A 17,487-nucleotide genomic window follows, 5' to 3' on the forward strand; every position below is an offset into this window, starting at 1 on the left:
ATAACTTGCAAAAGCTGGTCTTCTTAAAAACAATCATGGAGAAATAAATGCATTCTCCCAGAATATTTGACAGAAAGTGTAAAAACATTTAAAGAAGGCATCAGGATGTGTAGGAATGTGTCGGATATTATAGAGAGGGAGGATGATTGAGGAAGTAGCTGTTGTCATTGGAAGAAGCATAACAAGAAAGGTGGATCCTTCCAAGACATAGTCCTAAGTATAGTCACTAAATACCAACATGCTAGGAGTAGCTTCATTAAATTATTGAAGATCTGAAAAAAAGGCTCTGGAAAATTGAATCACTATCTAACTTGTATGTACAATAGAACACTAAGATGCCCTATTGCCTCATTAAAAACAACAAAGGAGAAACATGTAGAACAGAATCTAAAGACTAGTTATTAAGAAATTCCAGGTTTTCTTAATCAGCAGTTGAAAGTAAAAGTCAAAAGATTAAGGGTATGCAAGGAGTCAAAGCAGTACACAATAAACAATTCATCATTAATTCAAGCTTTATTAAAGAGGCTGGTGAAATAATGCAAGTAGAAGAGAGAGAGGGAACTTCCCAAGAATAAGAATCTGAAAAATTTCTGGTCCTCCACCTAATTTCAAGAAATCCAATACAACAAGAATGCAACTTGAATCAAAGGCAAAAAAGAAAGCTTGCATGCTTCCAAAGCTTGAAGGAAACTTTAGCTTCTTTGCAAAATTGGAAAGCCAAGGATAAGATCCATAATTATTGGTTCAAATTTTATGGTGGTTCATGAATTACTAGAAAAGTACTTTGACAACTTCTTCTCTGATATGTCTCTTACCACCTGTCTTGACAGGAGGTATCACATATCTACTACCCAAAAATGGGAACTCTAGTGACCCCTTTACATGTAAGCCAGTTACATATTTACCAACTTACAACAAAGTGTTCACAGCTTATTATCACGAAAAAAAAATCTACAAATACAAGAAAACCACATACTGATTGAGTCTTAGGAATACAAAAGGTAATTCATTATTGATTTGGAAATTATTGAATAAAGTATCCCAAAGTACTATAATATTTACAATCTTTGTTAATTATGGCAAAGCATTTCACTCAGCTGCGCTTTAGTGACTTGTTCATGTGCTGAAAATATATAAAATATACACAAGTACAGTGAGTATAATAGAACATTTGATGTCCATGTAGAAAATTGTTCTCTATTTAAAACTTGTCACCAATATCATAATGTTAAAAACAATTATTATAAAACAATATCATTCAGGGAGAGAGTTTAAATCCATTATAATCTCTTCTAAGCAGAAGTGAGTGCTGCTTCCTAGTTAGTTAAATAAAAAAAAATTAGTAATCATTTGCTATACACAATTGATATCATGTTCTCAAGTTTTACCTAAAACACATGAAAGTTTCTTCAATTTGTTCAATCTTTTCCCAATGATATAAAAGTGTAGTTTGGACTTGAAGTATTTAAATTATTTATACATAAAGAATATCAAGAAAAAATGATACTGAGGACTCGAAGCTTGTATTCAGAGGCCAAATTCAACAAATGGACAAAGATGATGTTTACAAATGTGCTGGCCTCCTCCAGGAAAATGTAAATCTATCAAGGAGACAAATGCATGTATATATAACTGAAGAGATTTACAGTCATCTTGAAATCAAAGTTCAGTGGGAATAATATACTTAAAGCAATTGACATACAATACCAGTTTTAATATAAACTTTTTGAACAATTAAATGGATAATATTGCATTATTTCTTGACACTTTTCACTATCTTTTCTTTAACCCATCTTAGACTCTTACTGTCTGGTCACTTCAACAAATCCCTGAAAACCTGTTTTCTCAATTGTAAAGTAACAACAGTAACTATAATGATATTTGCCTCTGAGGGTTCTTTTCCAGGATCAAATGAGATACTACATGTAAAACACTTTGCCAACCTTGAAGTGAAAGGTAAATCTTAGCTACTTATTATCTAGAATTTCACTGGTCTAGGGAGCTCTTGGTGAGGCAACTCCCTTTACCAAAGTAAACTGGCAACCTTTCTGTAATTTATAGCTTTAGAGAGTTCACTGGTGCTTTGAGAGTTGAAATAATTTGTCTAGGGCTAAACAGATAGTATGTGTCAAAGGTTGAACTTGAGCCTGGGTGTTTTTGACTGAGTCTGATTCTTTAGTGGCATACCATATAGTTCGCTATGTAAAAGAGTTGCAGATTCATTTTGATTTGAATTCATTCCCACTATATGCTTCCCCTTATGACCAATATTTTACATTTGTTTTTAGAGGTGAGAGGAGATAGGCTACAGAATGAAAGAAACTTAAGTGGTACAAATAGAAATTAAATGTATGATCTATGTTCAAGTACTAAGTTCAAGCCATCCAAGTTAGCCAGAGACATATTGTGAAGGTTAACCAGTGTGTGGTGTGAGCTGTGAACTCTGTAGTTTTGACCTCACATTTCTTCTAAAACTTCTCTAATTCTTACCCAAATAGCATGGTGAAAATAAAATTGGACTAGCGAGCCGGTATTTTGGGTTCTAATTTCAGCTTTGTAACCAACCATATACCTTAGACAAATCATTTCATCTTTCTGATTCTCTTTCCTCCTTCAGAAAATGAAAGATTTAGATGATCTCTAATGTCCCTTCCTGTTCTAACATTCTATATTCTATTGATCTAAGTAACTATCAGCCTCCAGGTCTTTGATGGGGTGGGGTAAATTTGTCCTTGTTAAGAGTAAGTACCTGGCTGAATTTTTTTTACTCTTCTTTCACCCCTTCACTCCTGATGGCTACTTAGCTTTGTGGATAGAGACAACCAATGCAAAGCCAACTCACTGTATCCTTGGAGTAGCTGAATATCTGTCCATTTTGTTCTTGAATGGCTAATCCCAGGATGGGCAAGGAATGTCCCCGGAGCATGGCTGTTGGGAGGCTTGGGACAAATCGATTCCACACTCGGACACAACAGTCAACCCCACCACTGACTAAGAGATTCAGAGACTTGGAAAAATCAAAGCATTTTATTCCCTGGAGAGTAAGCAAAAGAGAAACTAATTTGTAAAGATGAGAAAAAGCTGGGAACATCAGAGTCTAAAGTGGGCACTTTGAGGTTGCCCTGGAAAAGAAGACAAAAGACTCTCACCCTCTTAATCTTCCATGTGTATGCTTTTCTTTTTTGGTCCATGTCCATGATTACCAATGAGGCTTGAGAGTTCCCTGAGGATGTAATGCAGAGGTCTTCTGGGACATATTGGATTTGGGAAATTGAGTCTTGGTGTATGCGACGGATATAATTATAACTTAAAAATTGACAGTGATTTCCAATATCCTGATGGGAAATAGCAATAGATAGAGAGTATAAATCTAGAAGCTAAAAATGCATTAAGGCTTCTACCAGAGTAGCACTTAGAACTTGATGTATTCTGTAATGTAGATATTCAAAGCCAGTCTTGCAAATAAAATACATGTGCACATACAAGATTTATATATTTTTAAAAAGTAACTTTGTATTTAAATTAACTTCAATGCACACAGTATCATAACTTTACTTTTTAGTTGTTACTTTGAAGTACCTATCAGGTTTTTGAAAATATAGTTTTAAAAACAGTTTCTCTGATTTCCCAAATAATATATATCCACTTCTGGAAGAAAGTAAATAACCTGTCACTATCCTTTGTGAAGATATGGTCATAAGTTATTGCTCTGTCCCTGTCTCCCTTCATGCTAGTACCTTTCCTCTGTAAATTATCTCCAGCTTATTCTATATACATTTTGTTTGTACATATCTGTTTTTACATACTATCTCCCTGTTAGATTATAAGCCTTTTGAGGGGAAGGACTGTTATTGCCTCTCTTTGTATCCCTGTGCTTAGCACAGTGGCTGGCATATAGTAAATTCTTAATAAATACTTTCTGACGTGACTTAGTTTGACTTAACTGAGCAAATGATTGTTTTTAAGGCTAGAATTATATATGGCCCAGCAGAAACATCTTAAGTATATCACAGTGCTACACTTTCCTAATATCAAAAGAGAATTCACTTGGATTAATCTTGTTGATATGGAGTGGCTGTGTGGCATAGTGGGATAAGTTCTGAATTTAGTCAGGAGACCCAGCTCTGAAACTATATGGTCCCATCAAATGTAAGTCACTTTACTTATCTGGAACTCAGATAAGTGATAATGGGGAAGATGTTTGCACCAGTCATCATGAGTATTGCTGTGAGAAAAGTGCTTTTTATGAGACATTGAATCTTCATAGGAAACAGAACCTCAGTGTAAGTCACAACCTAGCATTGGCTACTTATGTGACTAAGCAAGTAATTTCTTTTGAGCCTCCATTTCCTCATCTCTAAATGAAGATTATAGTGCTTATACTGAGAGGCAGTGTGATATATTAGATAGACGATTATTGTCTTGAGAGTCAGGGATACTTCTGCTGTGAGACCATGTGCAAATCACTTAACATTTGAGAGCCACAGGCAAGACTTTTAAGATATTACATTATAAACAAGTTGCTGACTTCTGTTGGTGGAGAGAGTTCCCACCATCACTTATACAACCTACCTTACAGGACTGCTCTGAAGGAAGCAATTTGCAAACCTTTGAAAACCATAGAAATGTGAGTCTCTATAAGTGTGACTCAGTGGAACAATTTAATACGACAAACATTAAGTGCTTAACGTGTACAAAGCACTGTGATGATTATGATGCGTTTGGATTATTTCCCCATATTATTATTCACCCACTCCTAGTTAGACCTTCATGAAGACTTTTGTGTGTTAAGATGGCAGGAAGAAACTCATGCTGTTGTTTTAAACCAGTCTTCTTGGCAGAGTATTTATTAAACAAGTGCAGTCTCTGAATGGGTTGTGAACACAGCCAGTCTTGCAGCTTCCTCTCAAATGTACATTTGAACATTATGAGCCAGCTGTTCTACCCTAGATTTCAGAATCTAGTGACTGCTACTTCCTGCAGAGTTTTATATTGAACAATTTCTCATTGTTGTTTATAATGAGGTTTAACAGTATCACTCAAAGTGAAGGCTTTGTCTTCCTCAATTTCCTTTCAAAGTCTCCACAGGTGCTGGCTGGGTGTCTTCTTCCCTTTCCCTTTATCCTGTGCCCTGACCTAGCACATTTTAAGCAAGGCTGATCATTTTTTTTTTCTATAATGACAGGTGTACTTATAATTCCCCCACCTGCAAGTAGATTCCAGAGAACCCAGACTGCTCAAATAAGGACTTTTCATATAGGCTTTTGTTGGGGTGGAGGAACCTGAGCACACTCACTCCTCCATGGTCATCACCCCATAGTAATATAGAACAGCTCTCTTCAGACTGTCAGGGAGAGAAAAGAAACCAGTGTTAGAAACCACAGGATCATAGGACTAGAGGTCACTTGGAGGAATAACATAATATCTCTCTGACTCTGAAGCAGAATTGCATACAAACTTCCAGAGAGATAGTTAGCTTATCATCCTCTTTAAGATATTCCCCAAAAAGGCTTCTAAACTTACTATGATATTTGAACTCCAAGTTGTAGTCAGACACAATTTCTTCTAAAGGTAGACAGCATGAATCTGATGGCTGCAGGGTTTTCTGAATACTTAGATAGGCCAGGTAAGGAAGGACAACAGCCATCATGGGCACACAGAATGTCTAGTCTATTTAGCTGTTAAAGAAGACATGTATCTGAGAGGCATCATTATGGTGTTAAACCCTGGAATCAGGAAGACCTGAATTCAAAGTCTGCTGATGATATTTATCAGCTGTGTGATTATGGGTAAGTCAGTTTATAAAATCATAATATGGAGCTAGAAGGGACTTCATACATTGCCTAGTCCAATCCTCTTATCCTGTAGGTGAGGAAACTGAGGGCCTGAGAGACTAAGTAATTTACCCAAAGTAAGACAGGTAGCAAAGAGCATAAATTACTATAGATTTGGAATAAAAGGATCTGAGTTCAAATACTGGCTTTGTCACTTACTAGCTATGTGACCTTGGGCAAGTCACTTCAGAGGTAGCATTATATGGTGAATAAAATGTTGTAGGTGGAATCAGGAAGACATAGAATCAAGTCTCATATCAAGAGACTTATTAACTGTGTGACTCCAGGCAAGAAACTTAACCTCTCTTGGTCTCAGTTGGCTCATCTACAAAAAGATAATAATATCCCCCACTTTACAGCATTGTTGTGAGGATCAAATAAGATAATGTTAAGTACTTTGTGAACTTTAAAGTACCATGAAAGTATGAAGTATTATTATTAGTAGTAATATTACTAATTCTTGTTCTTATTCTTATCTTTTATTTTATATCAATGGAGTTCAGATGGAAATTGTGCTAGAAAAAGTCCTTTTCCTACTATTGTTCTTAGAGGTTTAATATTTGATAGGAGGATAAAAGGATGGCTTTCTGTAATTGAATGAGACCATTGGGATTGAGTAGCAGTATGGCATGGTGGAGGATTAATCCCAGGGTCAGAAAGATGTGGGTTCAGGTCTCTACTCTGATCTGTACTGGCTGAGATACTTTGGGCCAATCTCTTAAATCTTTCAGTGCCATCCCCCCAGGCAGTTCTCTAAGGCTATAAGTTTCAAAGAAGGTATTGATCTGCATTGACAGAGGAAATTCTTCATTGGGAGCTCCTTATGCTGATGAAATCATAGGTCAAGTAAAAAAAAATAGATGAAGACTCTTCAGGACAATTCCATCAGCAAACAGGACATAAAGAATATGGAATATGAGGGGTTGAGGGGGCGGCAGAGCCAAGATGGTGGAATGAGAGCAACTACTCACCTAAGTTCTTAGACAAAATCCTTCAGATATCTCTAAAAAGAGAATCTGACCAAATTTTGGAGGTGCAGAATCCAATAGGAGGCAGATTGTGGCAGATTCACAGACCAGGATAGACTTAAGGTTGATGAGGAGAACATAGCAAAATGCTGTCTCCCCTTCCCTTTCTTGCCTTTGACAATATCTTCCAAGAAATTATCATTCAAAACTGCCCAGATATGCTAGATCCAGAGGGCAAAATAGACATCGAAAGAATCCACCATTCACCTCTCTAAAGGGATCCCAAACTAAAAACACCAAGAAATATTGTTGCCAAATTCCAGAACTATCAAGTGAAGGAGAAAATATTAGAGGCAGCCAGAAAGAAACCACTCAAATATTGAGGAGCTACAGTCAGGATTACACAGGACTGTGCAGTTTCTACATCAAAGATGGAAGGAATTGGAATATGATGTTCTGTAAGGCAAAGGAGCTGGGACTATAATCAAGGATCAATTACCCAGCAAAGTTCAACATAACATTTCAGACAAAGAGATAGACATTCAGTGAAATAAGGAATTTCCAGACCTTCCTGATAAAAAGGCCAGAACTCAATACAAAATTAGATCTTCAAATGCAGGTCTCAAACAAGTCTTAAAAAGGTAAACAGGGGAAAAGAAAAACTTGTTACTCGATTTGGGCAAACTGTTTACCTTCCTATAAGGGAAGATGATACTTGTTAATCTTGAGACTTGTATATCTATTATGAAATATAAAAGGGATATACATAGATAGAGGGAGCGGGTATGTGATGATAAAAATGTGATTTAAGCATGTGAAGTGATTGTAACAGCAGATGTGAAAAGGAGGAAGCAGAAAATGGTAAATTACATCAGAGGAAGAAGTATAAAAATATATTTCAGTAGAGGGAAAGAGGGGAAGGAGATGAGCATTGTTTGTGAGGTACTGTCATTTGATTTGGTTCAAGGAGGGAACAACAAACTTAAGTATATAAATCTAACTAGTTCTATAGGCAGTAAGAGGGGAAGGGGGCAAGAAAGTGGAGAGGAGGCTAAAAGGGAGAGAAGAAGTAGTAAAAGGGAGTAAAAGGGAGGTGGGCTGAAAGAAGGAAGGGAAGACTGTGGGAGGTGGTGCTCAAAAATTACAACTCTAATGTGGAGGGGAAAGGAGAAGGGAGAACTAAAAGCACAAATGGTGGGAAAGAGGATGGAGGAAAAGATATAGAGAGTAATCGTAACTGTGAATGTGAATGGGATGAACTCTCCCATAAAATGGAGATGGATAGCAGAATGGATTAAAAGTCATAATCCAGGGAGCCAAGATGGCGGAGTAGAAAGATGCACATACACATAGCTCCGAACCCACAACCCACAGAACGGCTAGAGGGGACCAACTCACGGTGAATTCTGCACCCAGAGGCCACGGAATATTGGAGCGAGGAAGATTTCTGTTCCGGAGAGACCTGCAAACCTCTCGCGGGGGGGTCCTTTGCGCTGCGGACTGGGTGCCGGGACTGGGAGCTGAGTGCAGCCCTGCAGCGGCTGCGACACCGTGAGGAAAAGATCCGAGCGGGCTTTGGGGATGGGATCTCCAGAGGCCACGCAGGTCGCTCCACCCACAGAGGGACCTGCAAACCTCTTGCAAAAGGTCTGTCACACTGCAGACGCGGAGCCCAGCCCAGACCTGCGGCGGCCGCGGCTCCGAGAGGCACAGATCTGAGCAGGCTTCAGGGATGGGATCTCCAGGGCGGCACAAGCCCCTCCACCCACAGGTGACGGGGGTCGGTGAGAGAGTCTCTTTGGCGGGTTGAGAGGGGAGTGGGGTGCCCCCATGGCTCGGGCCCCCCCCCCCCGGGAGATAGAAGCTGAGAGGTGGTTGCAGACAGCGGCTCCCCAAGCGGGCGGGAGCCTGGATCCATTGTGGAAGGTCTGTACATAAACCCCCTGAGGGAACTGAGCCTGAGAGGCGGCCCTGCCTTGACCTGACCATCTGAACTTAATTCTCACACTGAATAGCAGCCCTGCCCCTGCCAAAAGCCCTAAGGCGGGAAGCAGCATTTGAATCCCGGTCCCCAAACGCTGGCTGGGAGGACCAGGAAGCGAGGTGGGTGTGAGGAGAATATTCAGAGGTCAAGTCACTGGCTGGGGAGAATGCCCAGAAAAGGGAAAAGAAATAAAACTATTGATGGCTACTTTCTTGGAGAACAGACATTTCCTCCCTTCCTTTCTGATGAGGAAGAACAATGCTTACCATCAGACAAAGACACAGAAATCAAGGATTCTGTGTCCCAGCCCACCCAATGGGCTCAGGCCATGGAAGAGCTCAAAAAGAATTTTGAAAATCAAGTTAGAGAGGTGGAGGAAAAACTGGGAAGAGAAATGAGAGGGATGAAAGAGAAGCATGAAAAGCAGATCAGCTCCCTGCTAAAGGAGAACCAAAAAAATGTTGAAGAAATTAACACCTTGAAAACTAGCCTAACTCAATTGGCAAAAGAGGTTCAAAAAGCCAATGAGGAGAAGAATGCTTTCAAAAGCAGAATTAGCCAAATGGAAAAGGAGATTCAAAAGCTCACTGAAGAAAATAGTTCTTTCAAAACTAGAATGGCACAGATGGACGCTAAGGACTTTATGAGAAAGACAGATATCACAGAACATAGCGAGAAGATTGGAAAAATGGAAGATAATGTGAAATATCTTATTGGAAAAACAACTGACCTGGAAAATAGATTCAGGAGAGACAATGTAAAAATTCTGGGACTACCTGAAAACCATGATCAAAAGAAGAGCCTAGACATCATCTTCCATGAAATTATCAATGAAAACTGCCCTGAGATTCTAGAACCAGACGGCAAAATAAATATTCAAGGAATCCACAGAACACCGCATGAAAGAGATCCAAAAAGAGAAACTCCTAGGAACATTGTGGCCAAATTCCAGAATTCCCAGGTGAAAGAGAAAATATTGCAAGCAGCTAGAAAAAAACAATTCAAGTATTGTGGAAATACAATCAGGATAACACAAGATCTGGCACCCTCTACATTAAGGGATCGAAGAGAATGGAATAGGATATTCCAGAAGTCAAAGGAACTAGGACTAAAACCAAGAATCACCTACCCAGAAAAACTGAGTATAATACTTCAGGAAAAAAAATGGTCTTTCAATGAAATGGAGGATTTTCAGGTTTTCTTGATGAAAAAACCAGAGCTGAAAAGAAAATTTGACTTTCAAACACAAGAATGAAGAGAACCATGAAAAGATGAACAGCAAAGAGAAGTCATAAAGGACTTACTAAAGTTGAACTGTTTACATTCCTACATGGAAAGACAATATTTGTAACTCTTGAAATTTTTCAGTATCTGGGTACTGGGTGGGAGTACACACACACACATGCACACACGCACACATACATAGAGACAGAGTGCACAGAGTGAATTGAAGAGGATGGGATCATATATTAAAAAAAAATGAAATCAAGCAGTGAGAGAGAAATATTGGGAGGAGAAAGGGAGAAATGGAATGGGGCAAATTATCTCTCATAAAAGAGGCAAGCAAAAGACTTATTAGTGGAGGGATAAAGAGGGGAGGCGAGAGAAAATCATGAGGTCTACTCTCATCACATTCCACTAAAGGAAAGAATAAAATGCACACTCATTTTGATAGGAAAACCTATCTCACAATACAGGAGAGTGGGGGACAAGGACACAAGCAGGGTGGGGGGGAGGATAGAGGGGAGGGCATGGGGAGGAGAATGCAATACGAGGTCGACACTCATGGGGAGGGAAAGGATCATAAGAGAATAGAAGTAATGGGGGACAGGATAGGATGGAGGGAAATATAGTTAGTCCTATACAACACAACTAGTATGGAAATCATTTGCAAAACTACACAGATTTGGCCTATATTGAATTGCTTGTCCTCCAAAGGGAAGGGGTGGAGAGGGAGGGAGCTAAAGAAGTTGGAACTCAAAATGTTAGGATCAACTGTAATGTTCTTACCACTAGGAAATAAGAAATACAGGTTAAGGGGTAAAGAAAGCTATCTGGCCCTACAGGACAAAAGAGAAGACAGAGACAAGGGCAGAGAGGGAGGATAGAAGAGAGAGCAGATTGGTCACAGGGGCAATTAGAATGCTTGGGTTGGGGGGGGAGGGGACAAAAGGGGAGAAAATTTGTAACCCAAAACTTTGTGAAAATAAATGTTAAAAGTTAAATAAAAAAAAGTCATAATCCAACAATACGGTGTTTACAAGAAACACATTTGAAATGGGGGGAAACACTCAGGGTAAAGGTAAAAGGTTGGAGCAGAATATATTGTGCTTCAGCTGACATAAAAAAAAGCAGGGGTAGCAACTCTAATCTCAGACAAAGCTAAAGCAGAAATAGATCTAATCAAAAAAGATAAGGAAGGAAACTATATCCTCCTAAAAGGCACCATCGATAATGAAGCAATATCATCACTAAACATATATTCTCTAAGTGGTATAGCATCCAAATTCTTAGAGGAGAAGTTAAGGAAGTTACAGAAAGAAATAGACAGCAAGACTATACTAGTGTGGGACCTCAACCTCCCCCTCTCTGAACTTGATAAACCTAACCTTAAAATTAACAAGAAAGAAGTTAAGGAAGTGAATATAACTGGATAAGGTAGATATGATAGATCTCTGGAGAAAACTGAATGGGAATAGAAAGGAATATACCTTTTTCTCAGTAGTACATGGCACATATACAACAATTGACCATGTACTAGGGCATAAAAACCTCACAATCCAGTGCAGAAAGGCGGAGATAGTTAATGCATCCTTCTCAGATCATAATGCAATAAAAATTATATGTAATAAAAGGCCATGGAAAGATAGACCAAAAATTAATTGGAAACTAAATAATCTAACCCTAAAGAAGGAGGGTGCTAAACAAAAAATCACAGAAACAATTAACAACTTCATTCAAGAGAATGACAATAATGAGGCAACCTACCAAATCTTATGGGATACTGCAAATGCAGTTCTTAGGGAAAGCTTTCTATCTTTGAATGCTTACATGAATAAAATAGAGAATGAGGAGATCAATAAATTGGGAATGCAGCTGAAAAAGCTAGAGAAAGAACAAATTGAAAATCCCCAAGTAAATACCAAATTAAAATACTGAAAACCAAAGGAGAGATTAATAAAATTGAAATTAAGAAAACTATTGGACTAATAAAAAAACTGAGTTAGTTTTATGAAAAAACCAACAAAATTGATAAACTTTTGGTCAATTTTACTAAAAAAAAGAAGAAAACCAAATTACCAATATCAAAAATGAAAGGGGTAAACTCACCTCCAATGAGGAGGAAATTAAAACAACAATTAGAAATTACTTTGCCCAACTTTATGTCCATAAATTCGACAATCTAAATGAGATGGATGATTATTTTGAAAAATGTAAATTGCCCAGGTTAAAAGAAGAGAAAGTTGAATACATAAACAACTCCATCTCAGAAAATGAAATTGAACAAGCCATCAATGAACTCACTAGGAAAAAATCTCCAGGACCAGATAGATTTACAAGTGAATTCTATGAAACATTTAAAGAACAGTTAATTTCAATACTATATGGACTATTTCAGAAAACTGGGAAAGAAAGAGTCCTCTCAAATTCTTTTTATGATACAAATATGGTTTTGATACCTAAACCAGGAAGAGCCAAAACAGAGAAAGAAAATCATAGACCAATTTCTCTAATGAATATAGATGCAAAAATTTTAAGTAAGATTTTAGCAAACAGAATACAGCAACTATCATGAGAATAATACATTATGATCAGGTGGAATTCATGCCAGGAGTACAGGTCTGGTTCAATATTAGGAAAATAATTAGCATTATTGTTTCACATCAACAACAAACCTAACAAAAACCACGTTAATCTCAATAGATACAGAAAAAGTTTTTGACAAAATACAGCACCTATTCCTGTTAAAAACACTGGAAATCATAGAAATAAGTGGAACTTTCTATAAAAATAATAAGCAATATCTACCTAAAACCTAGAGCAAGCATTATACGTAATGGAGATAAGGTAGATGCATTTCTAAAAAGATCAGGGTGAAACAAGGATGTCCATTATGATCAATATTATTAAATATGGTACTAGAAATGTTAGCTGTAGCAATTAGAGAAGACAAAGAAATTGAAGGAATTAGAATAGGCTAAGAACAAACTAAGTTATCACTCTTTGCAGATGATATGATGACATACTTAGAGAATCCCAGAGATTCAAGTAAAAAACTACTTGAAATAATAAATAATTTTGACCAAGTTGCAGGTCACAAAATAAACCCACACAAATCTCTACATTTCTATATATTATTAACAAAGTCCAACAGCAAGAGATAGAAAGAGAAATACCATTTAAAGCTAGGGTAGACACTATAAAATATTTGGGAGTCTACCTGCCAAAACAAATCCAGAGACTATACGACCACAACTACAAGAAACTTTTTGCACAAATAAAGTCAGATCTAAGTAAGTGGAAAAACATCAGTTGCTCATGGGTAGGCCAAGCCAATATAATAAAAATGACAATTCTACATAAATTAATGTACTTATTTAGTGCCATACCAATCAAACTATCAAATAACTATTTTCTAGAGCTGGAAAAACATAATACCAAAATTCATCTGGAAGAACAAAAGGTTCAGAATATCAAGGGAACTAATGAAAAGAAATGCTAGGGAAGGTGGCCTAGCTCTACCAGATCTCAAATTGTATTATAAAGCAGCAATTATCAAAACCATTTGGTACTGGCTAAGAAACAGAAGAGTAGACAAGTGGAATAGGGTAGGTACTGAAGACACAGAAGGCAATGAATATAGCAATCTAGTGTTTGATAAATCTAAGGACACCAGCTTCACCAGAAAGTAGACATAGACCAATGCCTGACCCTGTACACAAGAATAAAGTCCAAATGGGTACATAATCTAGGTATAAAGATTGATACTATAAACAAATTAGTGGAGCAAGGAATAGTGTATTTATCAGATTTATGGAGAAGGGAAGAATTTTTGACTAAAGAAGAGATAGAAAGCATTATGAAGTGCAAAATGGATACGTTACAAAATGATTACATTAAACTGAGAAGTTTTTGCACAACCAAATCCCATGCAACCAAGATTAGGAGGGAAGCAGAAAACTGGGAAAGAATCTTTGCAACTAGTGTCTGTGATAAAGGTCTCATTTCTAAAATATATAGAGAACGGAGTCAAATGTACAAGAATATATGTCATTCCCCAATTGATAAATGGTCAAAGAATATGAACAGGCAGTTTTCAGAGGAAGAAATTCAAGATATCTATAGCCATATGAAGAAATCCTGTAAATCACTATTAATTAGAGAGATGCAAATCAAAACAACTCTGAGGTACTTCATCACACCTGTCAGATTGGCTAATATAACAAAACAGGTAGATGATAAGTGTTGGAGAAGATGTGGGAGAGTTAGAACACTAATTCATTGTTGATGGAGCTGTGAGCTGATCCCAGAATTCTGGAGAGCAATTTGAAACTATGCCAAAAGGGCTACAAAAATATACATGCCCTTTGATCCAACAATACCACTTCTAGGACTGTATCCCCAAGAAGTCATAGAAATGGGAAAGGGTCCTACATGTACAAAAATATTTACAGCAGTTTTCTTTGTGGTGGCCAAAAACTGGAAATTAAGGGGATGCCCATCAATTGGGGAACGGCTAAAAATATTATGGAATATAAATGTAATAGAATACTATTGCACTATAAGAAACGATGAACAGGAAGACTTCACAGAGGCTTGAAAAGACTTAATATGCTCTGATACTAAGTGAAAGGAGCAGAACCAGGAGACCTTTGTACACAGCAACAACCACAGTATGCAAGAATCTTTTCTGGTAGACTTAGAACTTAATAGCAACTCAAAGACTTAAAAAATTCCCAATGGTCTTTTAAGGCAAAATGCCTTCCACATCCAGAGAAAGAACTATGGAATTCATTTGCAGAATGTAGCAGATCGTCTTCTTTTGTATTACCTTTTGGTTTGTCATATGATTACTCCCATTCATTTTAATTCTTCTATACAACATGATTATGTTGAAAATGTATTTAATAAGAATGTATGTGTAGAACCTATACAAAATTGTAGGCTGTCTTGGGGAGGGAGGGGGGAAGTTGGGAAGGGAGGGAGGAGAAAAAAATCTAAGTTATATGGTAGTGATTGTAGAACACTGAAAATAAAAGAGAAAAAAGAATATGGAATATGCCTCATTTATTCTCACACTGTTTTGATTTATTCTTGTTCTCTATATTTTGAGAGTTATTCAGGACACATAGCTTAGAAGTCTCTGCACACCACCCTACTCCCCTTTCCCATTGTCACAGCAGAAGCTGGGGGTGGGGCACACAGAACTAAGGACCAGTTTGTATTTTTCTTGGTTTTAAGGACTGCTGAGATCACCATACTACTGTTAATGAGCCTGTTCAACTTAGCTAACATATCTGGTCTGTTGCTGGGATTGTTCTCAAAGTTTTCCAGCTTGGTAGAACCTGACAGACTCTGCATACTAATGGCATAGCTTACGAGATCTTAAGGTCCCCTCCACACAGTATGAGACACTAGAGCACGATTTTGCAGAAGGGTCATATGGTCGTAAGAGTCATACACTTTTTAGGTCTTCCATAAATCCAAACAGTTAGAATATTAGTATTCTAAATATGGAATCCTTGTCTAGTAACCAAAAAGTGGACTTATTTCTGGAGAAACTGAATTATAATAATCTTGATAAATATTCTTGTAAAAGCAGAAGAAAGAAAGGAATAGCAATTATATAGAAAGATGACTCATGGGTACTTCTTGGAGAGCAAAGAAAGAAATTGGCAGAATAGGTTTTATGACACTCCCAGGGGCAATGAGAAACATTTTTCAATGGGAAAAGAAATAAACAAATGTATTTAAAAACAACTGCCCTGTAGGCATAATGCCTATGCTAGGCTCAGAACTAATAACACAAGACTTTATTGGTCTATAGGCAGGCCAACTCAGGAATATAAATTTAGTTTAGCTTCAACATTCTCATGTAGGCAATTCCCAAAGAAAATCCAGGAGTTCAAGGAATAAAATCCATTTTTGAATTAAAATCATTCCCTCAGCTACTTCTACCAGGAGATAACAGGCATCTGTATTGATAATGTATTTTTGCTTATTGATAATTAATGTAATTGTGCTTATTAATGGGAAGATCTTTGCCATCCATTAATAAGCCCATGTAACCTGCCTGGGTCACATGGAAGTCTGAGCCACATGGAGCCTGTGGTGGGAGGAGCTTGCTGAACAGGATAGAATAGGAAGGGTGGAACAGGAAGAGGCTACAGCAGAGCTGAGAGGAAATTGGTCAGAGTCTACTCAGAGTTAGGAATGATGCAGGCAAGCAGGCAGCTGGCTAGTGTGAGTGAAAGAGTTTATTTGTAATTTGTTTAATGGAGCTGGTTTTTAGGAAGCTTAATGGGGGAAGGCCTGGGGATGGTGTTGTTCTCTGCATTGTTATTGTGTATAGATTTTTGTTACTATGATGGATTTGGTCTTGTGGTGTCTGAATACATGTTTTGGTTCTGTCTTCCATGGGGAGAGTCTGTTGTATTTTACGATTCAGAATTGTGCTGTAGGCACTGTGAATATCATATTGATGCTTCAGCATTCCCCCAAGGTTATTTTTGCTAGGGCCAAACTTCTCAGAGAGTCAATATCCTATCATTTGGAAAACTTAGGACCTGAGACCTCTCGCTGTTTTGCTCATTCACTACTTTATCATTGGCAGGGATCTTCACTACTATCCTGGAGAAAAGTCTGACTATTTTACTATCAGATATCTTTAGGGTTATAATTTTTAATTAATTAATTAATTTTTAGTTTTGAACATTCACTTCAAAAAGACTTTGAGTTACAAATTTTCTCCTTATCTCTCTCCTCCCTCCACCCCAAGATGGCATGTAATTTGATATAGGCTCTACATATACAATATTGAACCTATTTTCATATTAGTCATGTTGTCAAGAAGAATTAGAAATGATGGGAGAAGCTATGAGAAAGAAGAAACAAACACAAAGAAGAAAAGAGAAAGAGCAAATACTGTGCTTCAATTTGCATTCAAACTCCATAGTTCTTTTTCTGAATGTGGACAGCATCTTCAATCATGAGTCTTGGAATTGTCTTGGATCCTTGCACTGCTAAGAAGAGATAAGTCTATCAAAATTAGTCATTGCACATTGTGGCTGTTACTGTGAACAATGTTCTCCTGGTTCTGCTCACTTCACTCAACATCAGTCTATTCAAGGCTTTCCAGATTTTTCTGAAGTCTTCCTGCTCATCATTTCTTATAACACAATAGTATTCCATTACATTCATATACTACAACTTGTTCAGCCATTGCTCAACTGATGGGCATCCCCTCAATTTCCAACTCTTTGCCACCACAAAAAAGATCTGCTATAAATATTTTTGTACACACAGGTCCTTTCTCCATTTTTGTGATCTCTTTGGGATACAGCCCTAAAAGTGGTATTTCTGGGTCAAGGGGTATGCATATTTATAGGCCTTTGAGTATAGTTCCAAATTGATCTTCAGAAAAATTAGATCAGTTCACAACTCCAAGCAACAATGCATTAGTATTTCAATTTTCCCACAT

The 17,487-nt window shown here is 37.5% G+C and overlaps 1 protein-coding gene across 13 annotated transcripts in view; it reads right to left on the reverse strand.

Moving 5' to 3' along the window:
- LOC140528056 (cilia- and flagella-associated protein 337-like) overlaps positions 1-17,487 on the reverse strand; it is a 165,045-nt gene that overhangs the window by 85,605 nt on the left and 61,953 nt on the right. For all 13 annotated transcript variants that reach the window (XM_072645514.1, XM_072645515.1, XM_072645511.1 and 10 more), the window contains 3 exons: positions 5,207-5,344; positions 3,150-3,335; positions 2,843-3,034 (listed from right to left, as the gene is read on the reverse strand). In XM_072645514.1, coding sequence (XP_072501615.1) covers positions 2,843-3,034; positions 3,150-3,335; positions 5,207-5,344 — 516 coding nt within the window. The remainder of the gene's footprint in view (positions 1-2,842; positions 3,035-3,149; positions 3,336-5,206; positions 5,345-17,487) is intronic.

This window comes from Notamacropus eugenii, chromosome 2, assembly GCF_028372415.1.
Source record: "Notamacropus eugenii isolate mMacEug1 chromosome 2, mMacEug1.pri_v2, whole genome shotgun sequence".
In the NCBI taxonomy this organism is placed as follows: Eukaryota; Metazoa; Chordata; class Mammalia; order Diprotodontia; family Macropodidae; genus Notamacropus; species Notamacropus eugenii.